Source organism: Calonectris borealis, chromosome 3, assembly GCF_964195595.1.
Source record: "Calonectris borealis chromosome 3, bCalBor7.hap1.2, whole genome shotgun sequence".
Lineage (NCBI taxonomy): Eukaryota > Metazoa > Chordata > Aves > Procellariiformes > Procellariidae > Calonectris > Calonectris borealis.
In genome coordinates, this window is record NC_134314.1 from 33,765,060 (window position 1) to 33,782,419 (window position 17,360).

At 40.7% G+C, this 17,360-nt stretch overlaps 1 protein-coding gene across 1 annotated transcript in view; it reads right to left on the reverse strand.

Moving 5' to 3' along the window:
- Window positions 1-9,021, reverse strand: part of LOC142080228 (uncharacterized) — a 64,085-nt gene extending 55,064 nt beyond the window's left edge. The window contains exons 1-4 of the mRNA XM_075145289.1: window positions 9,008-9,021; window positions 8,610-8,683; window positions 7,155-7,232; window positions 6,882-7,014 (exon numbers count right to left, since the gene is read on the reverse strand). Coding sequence (XP_075001390.1) covers window positions 6,882-7,014; window positions 7,155-7,232; window positions 8,610-8,683; window positions 9,008-9,021 — 299 coding nt within the window. The remainder of the gene's footprint in view (window positions 1-6,881; window positions 7,015-7,154; window positions 7,233-8,609; window positions 8,684-9,007) is intronic.
- Between the last annotated feature and the right edge of the window lie 8,339 nt (window positions 9,022-17,360).

A 17,360-nucleotide genomic window follows, 5' to 3' on the forward strand; every position in this document is an offset into this window, starting at 1 on the left:
GAACCCACACTAAAAATGTATTATGTCCTGCGACATTCAACCACAAGACTACAAGTAGCAGGGAACAGATTTGCCACATATAAAATGTTTCAGTCTTTTGCAACTCCTATAACATGTGAGATTTGGAAACACAAACAAGTAGTACTGGCTGTGTCACTGTGCAAAACAGTAATGTCATTTTTTATCTCAAATGTGTCAGTGAATCCAGTAGAATATTTAAGAAATATGCCTTTTTATGTTCTATGGATCATAAAATTGTAGTGTCATAATCTGGTTGACATCAATACATTATTTGCCATTTATCTACATTTAAGAATAAGTTGTATTTGAATAAATTTCTTAAGAATGGAGACATGCAGAGCTATTTTGTCACCAGCTTTCATGAGAATAACTTCTCAGGCAAGCAGGCATTTTGAACAAAGATTATGTTTGAGTGGCAGATCGATCCTATCTCAGCAGCAATTTAGCCAGCATTAGTGAACTTCAGGCTTTAGGCTAAGGGAAAAAAAAAAAAAAAAAAAAAATGGAATGACTTAGTTCTTATTCTGTATGCTTGATGACTACTGATTTAGTAAGAGAGTACTTCCAGATAAAGTCTCCGCAGTTTGTAGTTTGGTGTTAAAGTGTCCAAAGCTGTAGTGCAATCATATTCCAGCAGGCGACGGCACAGACTCAGCAAGATTTTGGTAAGGACCAGGGCAAGCCTGGCAGCAGCAGCAGCTTCAGCTTATTAATAAACTACCCAAACTGCTGGTGTTTCTCCTCTTTCCCCACAAGCCTTTACATACACCTGAAAGCTGATGTATGAGGAAGGGGATTGTTTAGCTGGAAGATTATCTCATTACATAAAGTGTGGAGATATACAAAGGTGGGCGAGGGGGTTCCTTGCCATTATCTTTAAACTGCCTGTGGTTTGCTATGACTTGTGTCTCTGTTGACTGCAGATGCAGTAGTCTGTCCCAGCTGGCTTTGTCTGACAGGATTTTACCTAACTTGTGTTCTCTTATTGTTTTGTTTCAGTTTGTATCTTGCCATCTTAAATGCAAACGTCAATGCATGGACATTGTACCTTTCCTCCTGTTCTGAGCCCTTTCCCATGTATGCTACTGTCCCCTACCCTTTTGTTAGGCTTCTAGCTTACACTATATATTTATATATTCTTTCCTGCTCCAGGAACATACTCCCTCTCCCTATCCAGACACACATTAGTCTGTTGCTATGCTCCTGATCCAGTTTGGCACATCTTTTATGGCTCTCTGTGTCCTTCTTCCTGCATAATATCTCTTAAACAGGTATGTCAGTGTCCTCTGCTGCTAAAACCTTAGCTCATGTGAGTCATTTATCTCTTCATTTGCTGAATCCCACTGTTCGTTCTTGCACAAGAGCTGGTTTTACTACTACCCTATTGAAGGTGGTATTGTCAGGTAATTTTTTAACTAGCCTCCGTGTGACATTCCACTTTCTCTCTATCAAGTTCAGTGACTCTAGGGGATCTGATGTGCTGAGCTCTGCAGCTAAAGGAGGCATTGCTAATCCCAAATCCTCTGAGCAGAGGTATTCATTCTTTCTCTGCACTGGTAAGTTTTGCTGTCATGGCAATACTGGTTAAAATATAATACACATTCTCACCCCACCTCAGCTGACATAACTATACTAGGAAAAAAAATCCCCAAACAAACAAACAATCAAACAAAAAAACTAGTAAGTAAACATAGTTACACTTTTCGATTAGAGGATTGTTCATACCAGATTGGCAAAAGGATTCTTTGCACCATATTTAGCTATAGCATTAGTCCTTTACAAGCCATCATATGGTCCTCCTTCTTTTTCAGAAATTAAAATAGAAAAGAAATATGTTAACTTTTTGAAGTGATATACAAAGAAGAAAAATTGTGTAAGAGCTTCTGACTGTTCTGACACTATAAGAAATGTATAAAGAACAGTAAAGATAAAAAGTCAGTGCACAAACATGGATAAATATTTACATTTTAAAAAACTTTTAATAACCAATCAGAAGAACTGCTGCCTTTAGACTAAAGACTCAGTATCAGTAATGTGACTCAACATAACGAAGCACAGCATGACCCATCGCCAGAAAGGTACTCTGCAGGGGACTGTTACTGTGTAAGATTTATACCTATAAATCCACAAGTAAAGCAGACATAGATTCTTATCTAGTTACTCCAAGAGAAATGAAATGCAATTCCATCAGCTTTAGCAGTATCAGTGTATTTCAGTACACAGTTTTTCCCAAAGCCTGTGATCTTTACATAGGCAAAAACCCTACTGAAGTCAGCAGCTTAAAATGCTAAAAATTTGGAAACTAGGGCAAATTTATCATGATATTTAAATAAAAAATTGTAGAGAAGTTATTCCTCCATCTCACTGCAAAGCGGAGAGTGAGGGATTCTGTAACCTTCTTGAAGCTGATAACTATATAAGCTCTTAAATTATTTACGTAAATTCTTTTTAACATACATGTTTCCAATTCCACTAATTTATGGAAGGAAATCAAGCAATTTTAATTTAGAAATCAGGCAGATGAGCAAAGGAAGAATTAATATGCAAAATTATTTCAAGCACATAGGCCAAATTCAGTCCTGATCCATTTCCTACCCACTTAAAATTGCCAGGGATATAAGCCATCAGATAATGTTTTTATGCATTTTTGTATCTTAAGTGTGTAAGCTGGTAGTCTAGTCCTACTTCCCTTGTGTAATCAGACTATTATTAACTGCTTTGTGTGCGAAATGAGTGCAAGATCAGGTATTTTATCAGATATTTAAGTCCTTGCTTAATTTTTTAAATACAGTTGGGGGGTGGTGGTGAAACATTTGTAATTCATCTAAGGGAACTTCTGAAACACTACTGTTTTCTTTTAATCTTTTTCATAAATACCTAAGAGTCATATTAATCCTGTAGCTTGAGTACTTACCAGGAAGATTTCTTTAAGATTTCAAAGCTAAGTCCTACTGAGGCATCAATATAACCAAGATAAGACACCTGCCTGAGTGGTGGAAGCCCTGAGTAGTCCCACTGACTTCAGGATTCATCAATGCAGCAAGTATTTTAAAAGGTTAACTACATATTGATTTGAATACTACAAAATAACTGCTTATTTTATTAAATCTGTTTCTTTAAGAGTTAATTTCTTAGGTGAGCTCCATTGCCCACTGAGATAACTTACTCCTTGCTACACGAAGATTTTAGAAATGTTAGTACATTCCACTAGAGATGGCTGTAGAAATTCCTCTGGCCAACCTCACGATAATGCATTATCATGTACCCGGGGTGGAGGTTCCTTTGCTCAACCTGGAGACGCTTGTGTCCGCACCTCCTGAAGTCTCCTAGAATCACAGCTGACCTGGCAGGCACTTGTGACAGCCATCAAATAAGCAATAACCATAAAATCTAGCTAAGCATTTTTAAAAGCAACTGTCCTAAGTCGTTAGCCAGAAGTAATTTGCTAGGACTCATTACCCTCAGCTGGTCTCTATTCTTCAGAAACATCCAGTTCTGAGCTAATTATTTCTCTTATGAGCTAATTAGCTTCTTAGCTGCATTTTGTCTTTTCCGTTACAGTGTCATCATCAATATCACTGGAGTGGTACTATGTAAGATATCTTACTTGTAATGCAAAAGGAAAAGCACCCCAAGAACTTTGGTGGCTGGATGTAAAATGCCAGACCTTGTGATGTGACAGCTGCATTTGTGAAGTCAAAGTGTATAAAGATTTCATCCAGTGTATAAAGATAGCTAGCCCTTCTCCCCCACATAAAAACGTATCATTAACATATTCCTTTGTGCTAATATATTTTTTTTTCAAAGCTTGCAATTAAAAATCAACACAATTATTATCCAAATTACTAGTATTAATTTTGTACTTACTAACTGGTGGACACCTACAACAGGTACATAGATTAAATTGAAAAATGACAGGTTCACTGTGTCAGAAACAATGGGTATGAGTCACTGCAGTTTCGCGGGTTCTTATTACACAAAGAACACTTTGGTCATTCTTCAGCAGATTTTACGCTAGAAGAAGCAATGGCCAATGGGAATTTATGTGGATGATGTGAGAAGCTTAAGTCAATACTTGTGTGCAATCATTTCTGTTCATGCTGGGATATACTTCTGGACCTTGGCAAGTATGCTAAGCAGCAAAAAGACCAAGCTACAATTTAGTAGTGTTTTAAGGAAGCTATGTAAGCTTTTCAAGGCACAAGTTATTGCTACAGCAAAGACTGAATAAATATGCTGCGCCATGCCCAGCTAATTGAGCTCTCATTCCCATGCCATAGCCACTGTAACATGGGCTTGTCTGTGTTAGTATAATGATCATATGTAGTCTAAAAAATTATTTTACTATTTCTGATAAATACTGAATAGTGTCAGCAAATGGCCTGACTAAACAGACTGAATAGTGACAGTCAGGCAAGCCCTCTCTGCTGATACTGTAATTGGCTTGCTTGCCATTTCTATGCGTGCGCCCACCTCCCCATCCCTTCCTCAGAAGCCTTGAATGCCTTATGCCAGGGAACGGGCTTACTTAGGGTGACCCCTCCCTAAGGGTTTCATAAGGCAAGAGAAGACACTGTCCATGGCCGTCAGGTTACCTGGTGCTAATATGAGTGCCCAGTAACGAAGGTGTGAGAGGAGATCTCTGCAGCGGAGCAGGCGTGGAGTCTGCTGTTGCCTGATGTGTTTATTGAGGGCCCCTCCCCAGTGCTCCTATAGCACTTGTGCCTTCGTGCCTACGCCAGCTGCCCAGCTTGGGAAAACCGAGCTCTGTGAGTTTTCCAAGCTCACTTTAGTTTTGCCTCCCCCATCTCTTGGCGAAGCAGGAGCTCACAGCGAAGGAGGCACGAACCGGGGGATTGTGCCCTCTGTGTGCCTGCCCGGCGACATCTACGGCGGCGCCCGCCACCGCCGCGCCCCCGGGGCTCCCCCGGCCCCCCGCGGCCCGCGCAGCCCGCGGCGGGGCGGCCTTTCAGCACCGCGGGCACGGACAGCTCCGCGGCGCGGGGGCGCCTCGGGCCGGAGGCGGCGGGGGGCGGCTCGGGCGGCTCTTCCCTCCCTCCCCTCCCCTCCTCTCCCTTCCCCTCCCCTCTCCTCCCCTTCCCTTCCTCCCCTCCCCTGCCTGCTCGCTGGTACCCCGGGACATATTTACATTATCGTTAAATACTCCCCGTGTGAATAAAGGATAGCGGGGGGTAGCCGGAGGAAAAAGCAGCAGGAGTTCAGGGTTGCTGCAATGCCTGGGTCTGAGAAAGCCAGAGCTACGCCCGTGCCATTAAAGATGCTCAGCCTTGCTTGAGGTGCTCTGCATAACTTGCTAACTCCTGTAATGCTTCTCAGGCATTTCATCGTCCCAAATTCATACCACTAAAACCCACCTACCATGCCACATTATAAAGATTATGTGGAGAGTTATGTTTTTTTAAAAAATTATTGGAAATGGCTTAAGGTGTGCCTCTCCTGAGCTGTTAGCCTCAGCTACTTACAGCCAACTTCACTCCTTCTGAGTCAGCTTACTGAGAGGGGCACACTCTGAAATAATGCTGGAGCAGAGCAGCAAGATCAGGCTCGGTGACAGAGGAGCAGCACACTGATGCACTAGAGCACTGTCAGGACTCAAGCCTTAACCCATTCCCTTGGACAAGACACTCACCTCAAGTGTGGGTGACATTTTAGTTTAAGCCAGGGCCAAATTTCAGGTATACCATGAGGTAGCATTGCAGTGTAACATCACAGTTTTGACTGGAAGTACCAGTCGGTGTCTTGAATGTGGTAAATTCATGATACTACAACACTGTACCCAGCCAACAAGCCCAGTGGCATTAGTCAGCTGAGATGCCACGGTCTATTAACACAGCTGTTATAGGCTTGATCAGGGATAATTTGTGTATATAGCTGTATAACAGCTCAGACTGTTTCTGAGCTAAGAAGCATGAGTTGAAAATCTGAGATTTCATTTCACTTCATTTTTAGTAATGTAACTAGCCAGTTAAGCTGTGAACTAGCTTAACATGGTGGCTACGAAGGTAGAAGCCAGGGAGGACTGCAGCGAGCAAAAGTTGTCAGTGATAGCCAGAGTATGACAGAAACACTTTGCACTCCAATTATTCCTAGCTGAAACAGTAGTCCAATTAAAGGTCTTGCCATTAATTGCTAAGTAAAGGCATTCTTAATTACATGAGGTGCTGGACCAGAATCCAGACTTGCCTAAGTTTGGCAAAGACATCTCTACCCTGCTGTACCATCTCTATTCCTTCACCGGCAGCAAGTCTGGCCTGTAAAGCACAAACACAGTTAGATTCCTAAATCCTGACTCCTATTGCAACTTGACAGTGACATGCTAAATAACAGTTTTCATCTTTTATAGATTAAGTGACCATAAATCAGCCAGGAATATCCACGTACCAGTTATCCAAAAAGCAAAAAAAAAAAACCCCTTACCATACAGTCAGCTTTTATCCTACCTTGTCTCTCCAATCCTTACATAATCAGAAAGATCCCTTTGTGTAAATGTTTTGAGAAAACTTTCCTCACTCTCCTCCTGTTATCTTTTCTTTGCCTCCCTATCTCTTTTCAAGTCATCAACAACTTTTGGCTTCAATTCCTAGAAGTGAATCCCTTTCTGTCGGCAAATCTTGAGGCACCTTGAGCAATATCATTGGTAGAGGAAAGTGGAAGTCCCTGAAGTTGCTGTTACAGAATCAGTCTGGTCTGGTGGTGGCAATGGAAAAAAAGTTGAACTCCTCTTTCCTCTTCCAGAAGCTTTGCAAGTGAGGTGATCTAGCTGGGGACAGGATCTATCCCTTAAATGATAATATTAAAAAAATACGTATATTTTAAAGTCAAACAACAAAAGGCATTACCTGGTTGGGATCCTGAAGTCTACATTGGGTCCCAATTTATAAGCCACTTGTAGAGAAGTGGAGCCCACTACTCTCTGGATAATTCCTTGGGAAGCAGCTTTTTCTATTTGGAACTGAGAAATCAGGTCAAAGCCTACAAGAAAAAATATTCATATCCAGGATGTAACTTTCATTTTAATTTAATTTGAGAATTGTGCAGTCACAGAGCTGAATATGACCTGATAAAGTTTCTGAGCAGCAGCTTTTTCCTGAAAAAGTCAGGAAGCTACTTGCCTGGTAAGTCATCTTGGCCAATCCTGATTGTTGGGCAGAGATCAGTTCTTTGACTGGCACCCAGAATGACTGGTAGTCCTGCAAAAAGGGTGAGTTTATTAACCATGTGCCTGCACATTGCCTCAGATCACCTTAAAAAATTAAGTGAAGCAACTCTAAGAATATTAAATAGAGCTATAAATAATGATAATAATTAGATGTATATAATAATCAATTTAAACTGTACTCAGTGAAGTCAGAGGTCTAAGAAAATAAGCATCTGTTTCTAGAGAGCTCCAAATTTAAAATTATAACTTGACTGATTATTTGATTTTTTTTTTTAGACCTTTAAATGAGAGTGTTAAATTCTTCTCTTGCAGAGCTATGGAGAAATAGTTGTAGCATAAGAAGGCCTGCTGTTTAAGGAGTTTTTGGTTTGGAACTTTTGGGGTTTAAGCAAACTTTGAAAAAAAAAAACAGTTACCTAAATCAACAGTCTTCCTAGTCCCAAGGAAACTTAAACAAACCTCATGCCAACTAGAGAGGCTGTTGAGAAACTGTTGGCATCTTTTCCATCCTCTCTGGTATTCCAGGTGTTCCCACCTTCCTCTATGCCACATTTGATCAGAGAATGATCATTCATGAAATACAGGGTGGGGGCAAGAAGAACTTAATAGACCTTTTAATTGACCCAAACAAGAATGTAGAAGAGATTTGTTTGAGGAAACCAAATTCTAAAATCTAATTTTTCAGAACATTATCTGCCAATAAGCCCTGTAATGAGCATGAAAACCTACCAGATTCCCCTAATTTAAGGAAGGAGGAAGGAAAAAGAAACATTTATTTGAAGAATTTAAGAGTCATGTACAAGTCCAGTATCAGGTCAATCTGGAAAACGTTAGTAGAGTCTGGATGGGGAAAAACGAAGCGTGCAAGTTGGAAGGAGATGCATTTCTAACCTACAGAGAGCCTCTTGTGTGCTGCAAGGGCTCAACCATAAATGTGGGTTTCCTTCTGACAACATAAACTTAAAGGGAACATTCAGGTTGACATGTTACACCTTAGAAATGGCCTCATTCTATATTATTTGATGAGACATATGGCTGACATCCAGCCATTTACATTTTATGCCCAGCAAATAAAGTGGAACCAGTTTGTTGCCACAGGTAGCAGCAGAATATCTAACTAGAAGCACTGAAAGATGTGGGGAGGTTTGTGTCCTGTATCTACCACCTATATCCAGATTTTAATCCTTACCTTAAAAATATATCTACTAATAGTGAGCTTAAAATAGCACACACAGCTCTTGCTTTTTCTCCTCTTGTACATACATCCATACATACACATAGGCAGTTCTCCCTTTCTGTGATGGCTAGCTAGACAGGATTTTAATTTTGAATAAGCTCAGAATAATTCTTTTGATTATTTTGTCAAAATTACAGAAAGATGAAAAGCAGATAAAGTCTGTCTCCTTACTTGATTGTTGCTGGATGGTGGCTGAGATGAAAGACCACAGAAAACTACACACGTAAAAGAAAGCTGTAATTTTCCTGTAAACAGAAAGAAAACTCCAGTATGAATGTATAATTTCTGACGGATTCTGTTATTGACTTTCTCCTCAGAGCCGTGCATATTAAATGTATAAAAACCCGAGTTAAGGATTTACTGACAGATTTGACAAGACAATTTCTTTACATGAGAATTTTTTATCTTTGCCTTATAATAAAACATGTCAATAAAGCTATTTCTGTTACCATTTCCTTCATATAATGCTGTCATAAAACCAAACAACAAAGGCGGCAGCTGGCAAGGACAACTTTAACTGTTCTAATCTCTTATTTACAGATTTCTCTAAATCCCACTTTTTCTCTTACCAGTTGCTTTTCATCTTCACTGCTGGCTTTCTTCACTTCTCTCATGTGAATACGTGGTGTCTATAGTCACACTCTCTGCTTCCCTCTCATTAGTCCTGTAGGAGAGAGCGGCGATGGGTGCAGACGGCTCCTCCTGCCCCACGCAGGACCCAGCGGGGAGGGAGGTGCAGGCTGCTGGGTCTGTTTTAATCTTGCGAAGGGGAGGAGGTGGAGGCTGGACAGACATGGGTGTCCTGGCGGGCTCTGAGGGCGGATCTCTGGAGCCAGTTGAATATAAAGAAGCCAAGAGAGCAAAAGAAAAGGCTGCTGCTCGTGCCAGCATCAGGGCAGGGAGATCAAGAAAATGTGAGTTCAGCAGTGCCAGTCACTGAATGGCGGGGTCTGCTGTTCAGCCAGGCAGATGAAAGAATAACATGTACCGGGGGGACTGAGGAAGCTAGTGGCCCTGACGTGGTGTTAAGACTAAAAGCTTTGAGAACAAGAGAACCCCAGTCCTATAAAGAAGGCATTTCCATTTCTTGCTGATTTACTCATAAGGTGGTCTCAGGAGAAGCCTACCTGGTGATGTCCCAGTGGTTCTTCTGAATAAAACCAACTATTTAAAAGGGTTTTCATTGCTTAAACTTGAACCTTTTCAAGGAATACACGTAGGCATTACTAAGCAGACTCCTGTTCTTCTGTTGTCATTGATAAAACATTCACTTTCCATACACTATTACATATGTTTGAACACACAGAGACATTTATTCATATTTGTTCACATGGATGTAAAAAGAGAGAGAAAGACTAAAATCCGTATGCAAGGAAAAGAGGTGAACAGCCAGAAGGTCCTGATAGTTACCACAGTCAAAATTCATGTATGTATGGAAAAGTATGCTACTTTGTGCTAATACATCACATTTGTAAGGTTTCATCTTCTTTAGATCCTTAATATTCTAAAGTAGTTTAAATTTCCAGAAAAATTATATATGGGGTTTTTTTAAGTGTGGGATATAGCAAATGCAATGATCTCTGCTGTCTGCCGAGAGTCTGAAGCAATAACTGAGTAATGAACTACCCCATTCATCCCAATTTGCTGTAATTCACATTCCCAGTATTGGTAATTCCAGTGCGAATGTTGTTCACACTTTTATGTCTATTGCTAGAAAGGGAGGGGCTGGATCATAGACAAGAACGGTTTGCCATGAATAATGTCTCATTTTCATGCCTAAGCAAGCAGATCTTGGGTGATACCACTTTTTCCCCCTTCAAGAGAAAGGTACGCTCAGGGAGCCTTGCAGTCCAGCATCACAATGGTAAATATATGATATCTGTGCCAGAATTGGCACACGAAACCACTGTCAATAAAGAAAATTAAAATTTGAGAAATATAAATTTGATTTCACAATGAGTTTGCCCAAGTCACCATACACCTGAGTCACTTATCCACCATGCAAATATTACCGTTCTGTCATGCAGCAATATCTGTCAGGCACAAGAGGAATCTATAAGGAGCAGGAGGGAGAGCGGGAGGTGGAAGTCACCTGAAGCTATAAGGAAGGGGAAGGGATGATGTGGTATGGGAAGGAACAAGTGAGAGCACCCAGAGCTTAGAAGGAGTACCAGAAGGTTTGTGGAGGAATGGAAAAGAGCCAGATGCCAAACCATCTCTTTCATCATATATGTAATTTATGGCATTAAGTTTGCCTTTGAGACTGCTTAGTATCGTCAATGTATTTGTGGCAGCATGAAGGAAGAAAAAGCCGTCTCAGTAGTCAGATATGGAACTAAGGGGTACCATCTTTGAGTAAATTAGCAAAGAGTTTTGGGCACGTGACGTGCCATTGCTCGTGTCTGGGTTTGTCAACACACACATTATGCCCTCCAAAGATGGGGCGCCTTGTTCAGAGAAATTCGGAGAACACATACTCAGTTTCTGAGCAATCTATAATCTGTTTTCTTTTGCATTTCATTGCAGTGATTCTCATGGGTGCAACTTATTTTATGCCTGGAGTATTTTCCCAATCCAGGATCTACAAAAGACATACTTACTGAAATAAAACATGGGAGACACTATGTAATTAAGGTTTGGAAAACCCATTTGCTATTCTACTTGTAGGCTAGGGCAAAACTCTTTAAAATACACTAATAGGCTCTGGTTGTCCTGTGTGCATTTTGATGTCTTCATCTTGAAACAAAACTCACAATCTACGATGAAATTCCTGATGAGATGTTCTACTAAAATTATCACTTTATCTTCAAAGAGCCAAATGTTAGCAGACAAACTAGTGGTAGCTGATTTCATAGTCAATATTATTCCCATTTCATGCAAATGTAAACTGAGATAGATGGAGTAGATATATATCTTGCTGAGCGTCACAGAGACAGTCCCCATCCAACTAGTGTTCACATTTAGATGATCTGAGTATTTTAACATGTCTTTAGGTCACTTCGTATTTTTCTCTTTTTATAAATGGGGCTAATACAGATTTTTTTCAGAAAAACCCAGAGCACAGTGATTGCTGTTAGCTACTTGCTTGGGGATTCATCATCTAAGCACTAACTGCTAAACTGTTGAAAGTAGATAATTATGCTGCAACAAATAATTAAACAACACAGAACATGATTCTCCAAAAGATCTCTGTTCTTTAGCTAAGGCATGGTGACTTTGTTCAAATATATCTCCTGAAGACAAGCTATGTAGGAATGTCATCACCTCGATAGCATTTTAAAGTCCGCTTACACATCTGAGTGCACATTCCTCTCCTCAAATATCTGATTCCATATCCCTGTTCTTCTGTGTAGCTTGTGCTGGAGAACAGGTATTCATACAGCTGTCTGGTGAGACTGCGGCTGGATTGGAGGGAAATAGCAAATAAATCAGGTGGACCCAGCTTCTCTTGTGGATATAAAGCTTGCTCTCTGTGACGAAAAAGGTTGCAGTGAGATGGAAAGTTCGACTTTCAGAAGGCGCAATCCAACACAAACCACAGAAACCAATGTTTGGCTCAGAAGAAGCCGTTAAATGTGGCAGAGAAGAAGGTTCCTCAGTTTAGGCTCAGGCTGACAGCAATTTAGGATGGCTAAATTAAGCCATCTCCTGACACCTATTGTTTGACTGGGCTTGAAGGAGCTCAGTGTCACTGGCTTGTACTTTCAAGCAGGGCTTTTAGGGGGGACTAGGCAAGTTTGCTTTTCCTCGGAAAAGTGTTTGTGGCATATATGCAGGCACTGAGGGCTCAAGAACAGGCTTGGGGAAGTGGAGGAACCAAAGTCCAATTCGCTTTAAGTGGGGCCTCTGCCTACATGAGAGGTCTCACAAAGGAGCAATGGTTGGTGCCCCCAGCCCTGCCCCGCTCTTCCACGCATGGCTGGAGGGGAGAGGAGCAGCAGGGAAGACTGGAGGGAGGTCACTTCTTATTAATCTCATATCTCGTGGAAAGTTACTTCTGTCTCATGCGGTCTTGTCTAAATTGTGCCTTCAGTCTTCTAATTTAACTTCAGCTTCTTAAGGCCACATTCTCCGTTCAGTTTACAATAACAAAAATCTGCTTTGTACATTTCAGCCTTCTTTATTTTCACCTATAGCACAAGGGTCGCTGCTCTCTGTGTTTTAGCAGACTCTAGGACAAGCGCATACCACTCACTTAACTTGTGTGAGTTTGTTGCTACGTTGTGTTTGGCTCTGGTAGCTCAAGATTAACTGCGTGTGGCTGTGGGTGATGGCGTTTCTGAAAGGTCTGCTCTTTATTAACCACTCTAAGAATTAAGACAACTTGGACCTGTGACTGATCTCATTGGCATCAGGGGCAAAACTTGCACTGACTTAAGCGCCTTTTAATTAAACCAGCAACAAATAATTAAACCAACATCCACAAGTATAGGGTAATTGAATTGACAGCAAAAATATAATCCTTGTCAGGCTCCAACACATCATTGGAATTTAACAAATAATTTACTATGCAATAAATTCTTTCCTTCATCATAAAAATGTACTTTTCTGTCAAAAATTTTATGAATTTTGGCATGGGAAGAAAAACAGCTTTTCTTTCCAAGCTGTCAGATGCCATTTTTTATAAAGACCAAACAGCTTCTTTCTAGGAGAGGTCGCTCAAAGAAACCTGGGAATATGTAGCGCCAGATTCTCATCTCCTCAGCCCAACCATCTTCCCAGGTGAACCTCACTGTAATGGCATTGCAGCCAGTTTGTGAACACCCAGGCTGTCCCAGTGTAGTCTCCAAAATTCAACAAATCCCTCTGGAGTGTTCTTGGAGCACAAACAGAGGTGGTCTACACATGGGGCCAGACAAACTTGCACCATAGCTCCACATTCCCTTGCCACAATAGTTCTTTCTGTGGATGAGGCTTGCAGTTCCCATTACTTTTGGATGAAAGTCTAGATTGTGGTATCTTTCCTATTTTCATTTCTTTCTAGGTCAGAAGATTTGTACTTTGTCTCCAGGGGTGCCAGACAGCAATTATCCCCGAATGTTACAGTCAGTGATTCCAATTATCTTAAATACAGGAGAATTTATTTTCTAATGGAATGGCAGAGAAAATCAAAAGAAAAGTTAAGCATACTTCAAGCAGAACTATGCTAATATTGCAATGAACACAGTTGTGTTTCAGCAGAAATTAGGATTCTGATCTCACTTAACTTACATCTGTGTCCATCTAGTGATTGCATTGATTTTACTGATTCTCAACAACTGAAATAAGTTCAGAAACAGACTTTGCCTGTTTGTGTTAGTTATTTGGTGAGCATAAGACGTAGTGAATAATTTCTCATTTATAATAACAAATAGTATTACTAAGAGCTGGGTGCAAAATTCACAATCGCATCTAACTAAAGACAAAAATCCTCCAAACCTGCAAGTATTTTCAGTCACAGTATAATAACTCTTGATGATATTGTTTTATATTGTTCTCTCTTTCTATCACGGCACATTGTCTAAATATTATCCCAGCTCACTAGCACATCATTTAGATGATGAAAAACTTGTTCCTTCATGTTTCAACAGAACTGGGAAAATATAATATACCTCTAAATACATTCCGATTCTTTTTGAGCCAAAATTATGTTACTTGAACACAAATTTCAATTCTTAAATCCAGAACCTTTTGTTGAGCTGATGGAACTTAGTTCCATTGATATTTATCTCTAAATGCTGCAGCAAGCATTATTTATTTTACTGTCATGAAATACCCTTTGAGAGAAACCATGTCCTTGCTAACACCAGTAACAAAACATCCATTGGGATCAGGATTTCCCGCTCTTACACAAGCATATGTGCACCACAACACTGGTTGATAGGTAAAAATACTCACGAAAATAAAAATAGTGCATGGTTATTTTGGACAGTGACAATTTTAAAGGACGGGCTTTCTCCAGCACTCCCTGCCTTCCCCAGCCGGGCTCGGCACCCCGCCTCCCTGCCCTCAGCCCAGCCGGGCTCCCGCTGCCCGGCCCCAAGGACGGGGCAGGTTTCCCTCAGCCCAGCTCAATGCCCCTTGTGAGAAAAAGCGAACGGGACATGGCAGAGGATGAGAGGTCCTGTCAGGGCAGGGAAGGAAAGAAATACTCGTTTCCATGTACTTGTTTCCACAAAAGAGCAAATTCTATTTTGATTTCAGTGGCAGCTGGGGAAAAAAGCTAGATTTCACACTATTGAAGACCATGAGGTTTCTGTAGCACCTTTTTTTCTAAAATGGTGATCTCCAAAGTCCCCAGCTCTCACCAAAATCATTTCAGGCTTGTTGCAGACTTAGGGTATCACTGTGGATGTTCAAGTACTGTCTGAACAGCTCTGGGACGGGGAGAGTTAGACAGACAGTTTGTTTTATAATGAAAGCTGAGTTTCAACAAGATGATGTTAGGGCCAATTCCAGGACCACAGAAAGCTGTCACACACAGGCCTCTTTACAGAATTTATGACATCTAGAATATATATTTTAATCTGCGAGATATGTTCTGTATCAAAAGAACTGTGCCAAAATTTAAAACTTGTTATTTTCCTCTCTTGTGAGAAACATGAAGGACATAAATACGTAAGAATAACGCAATAATTAAATACTGTATACTGCGAAGTAAAATTCTAACAGTTTGTAAGGATTTAATTATTTATAACAAGGCCTACATTTCCATTGCACTGATTTAGCACTTCCACTTACACCTGGTTATTGAACTCAGCAGAGCTACTAGGGTGTGAAAAATGCTCTGGCCAGAAGTTCATTCAAACTAACAAAACTAACACAACAAAAATTTGTTAACATTATTCCTTCCTTTTCTCTCAGTGAATCCACCATTACGCCACAACTGGCAGCTTCTGAGCAGCGTGCCGCCAAAATGACAGTCACGGAGTAGAAAACAAAGGGTAGATTTAATGATCATTTTCAAAGCAGAAGGTGGCTTATTAGCGAAGTCCCACAGAGATTTGTACAAAGGCCTGCACCGTTCAAAATAATCATAAATGTGATCTGGAAGGAGTGTGAATAATGAGGAGGTAACATCTGCAGTTAGGAGGCAGTTACCTGAGCAATAAAAATGAAAGCTGAGGGTGTAAAGTTGTGGGAAGGTCTCAAAATACCTAGTAAGCGTTTGATAAAATAGGTGAAATTCCGCATAAATAAAGAGGAAATAACTGGCAATGAAAAAGCAGTCCTAAAGTTTTATGGTAGCTTCTACTGTTCTAGAAAGGTATCTGTCAGCTGTAATAGGAAGAGCTATGAAAACATACCTCGGTTCTCAGTAATGGGCAAAAAGCAAATTGCATGTTAGGAGCAGTTAGGAAAACAGTAGTGAACAAAGCAGAAACCATCAAACCGCTGCCGTATAAATCATGGTCAGCAGGGATGATCAAAGGTTTGGACTGGTTTCAGTATGAAAAACAATTAAATAGACGAGGATTCTTCACCCTGAAAAAAAAAAAGAGATCTAATGAAGTCTAAGCAGCATGGAAAAAGTGAATAAAGAGCAATTGTTGCTCTCTTGCAGAACAAGGACTAAGGTTATCAACTGAAGCTGGAAGCCAGAAGATTCAAAACAAGCAACAGACGGCACTTCCCCATACAACCTGTAGGCGAGCGGCGGGATTCTTTTCCACCACTTTTAGCATTCACCATTGCAAATGCTAAAAGTTGTATGGGATCAAAAAGAGACACGGCAGATTAATGGAGAAAAAGTACACCAAGACCACCTCCAACTCACAAAGTCCCCAGGTCACAAATCATTGCAGACTGGGAAAATACATGGGAGAAGTGTTCCTATGTACTTGTTCTATTCCTACACGCTTCTCTAGGCATCCGCTATTAATACCTTGACCAGAGAAAGTATGCTGTACTAACTGGACCTTTGGTCTGACCTGATACAGCTGTTCTTATCTTTTAATACTTAGAAGACTTGCAATACTGAAAATTCAAAAAGGAAAGACTGCCCTTGTAATACCAGCACACATTTCAGAGGACTGAGACCTAGCAGCACTTCTAAAAACAAAGCCAGTCATGGTTTGAGAAGGAAAGGAGTTTCTTTCAGCTGTTTCCTGATTTTTTCCAAATGCAAGATACTGGTATGGAAGTTTTGTTCTTGTACACAGAGAGGAATCTCAAAAATCACCTCATGGACTGGATGTTAGAGGAGAATCCAAAAAGCCTAGAAGCATAGAAAAATTAAGACCGCGGAGGACCTGTGGAAGTCGCCTGATCCAACCTCCTCTCAAGGCAGACTCATACTTCAGAGTCAGAGCAGGTTGCTTAGGGCCTTACCAGACTGCGACCTGAGTATCTCCAAGGACAGAGACTCCAGAACCACCCAGGGCAACTGCACCAGGGCATAGCCACTACCGTGGTGGCAGCTTTTTCTGTCTGTTCAAGTAGAATTGCCACTGCTACAACTTATGAACACCTCGATACCTGTGTTTGTTAGCACTCAGAGCTTCTGGGCCTCATTCCTCACTCTCTTGCCCTTGAGAATGAATGTGAGAAGGACTTTCACTACCAGGAACAAGGGATTTGGTAGTTACTTTCTACTTAGTTTGTATAGCTACAAGTAGCTATTTGTGGTGCAAGAATGTGAAGAATCAAGTTCTCAGATAGTTTAAGAGCAGCGTAGGGCAAGACAGCATGAATTCAGAAATGAAAAATATCTTACAGTGATATCTGGGGGATATTTCTTCTGGGAAACTGCATGAAGAACTTTTCTTAAGAAACAAAACCACAAAAAAAAAAGAGACCGAGCAGGAAATTATTTATCATCTTGATTTATTTTTTAATGATTGGTTTTATGAAAGATTGGTAAATGTTTTACTGCAGCTCACTTAAGAAGGAATGTAGCGTGCCTATAAATAAATCCATGGTGATTATCTAGCAGCATAAGCT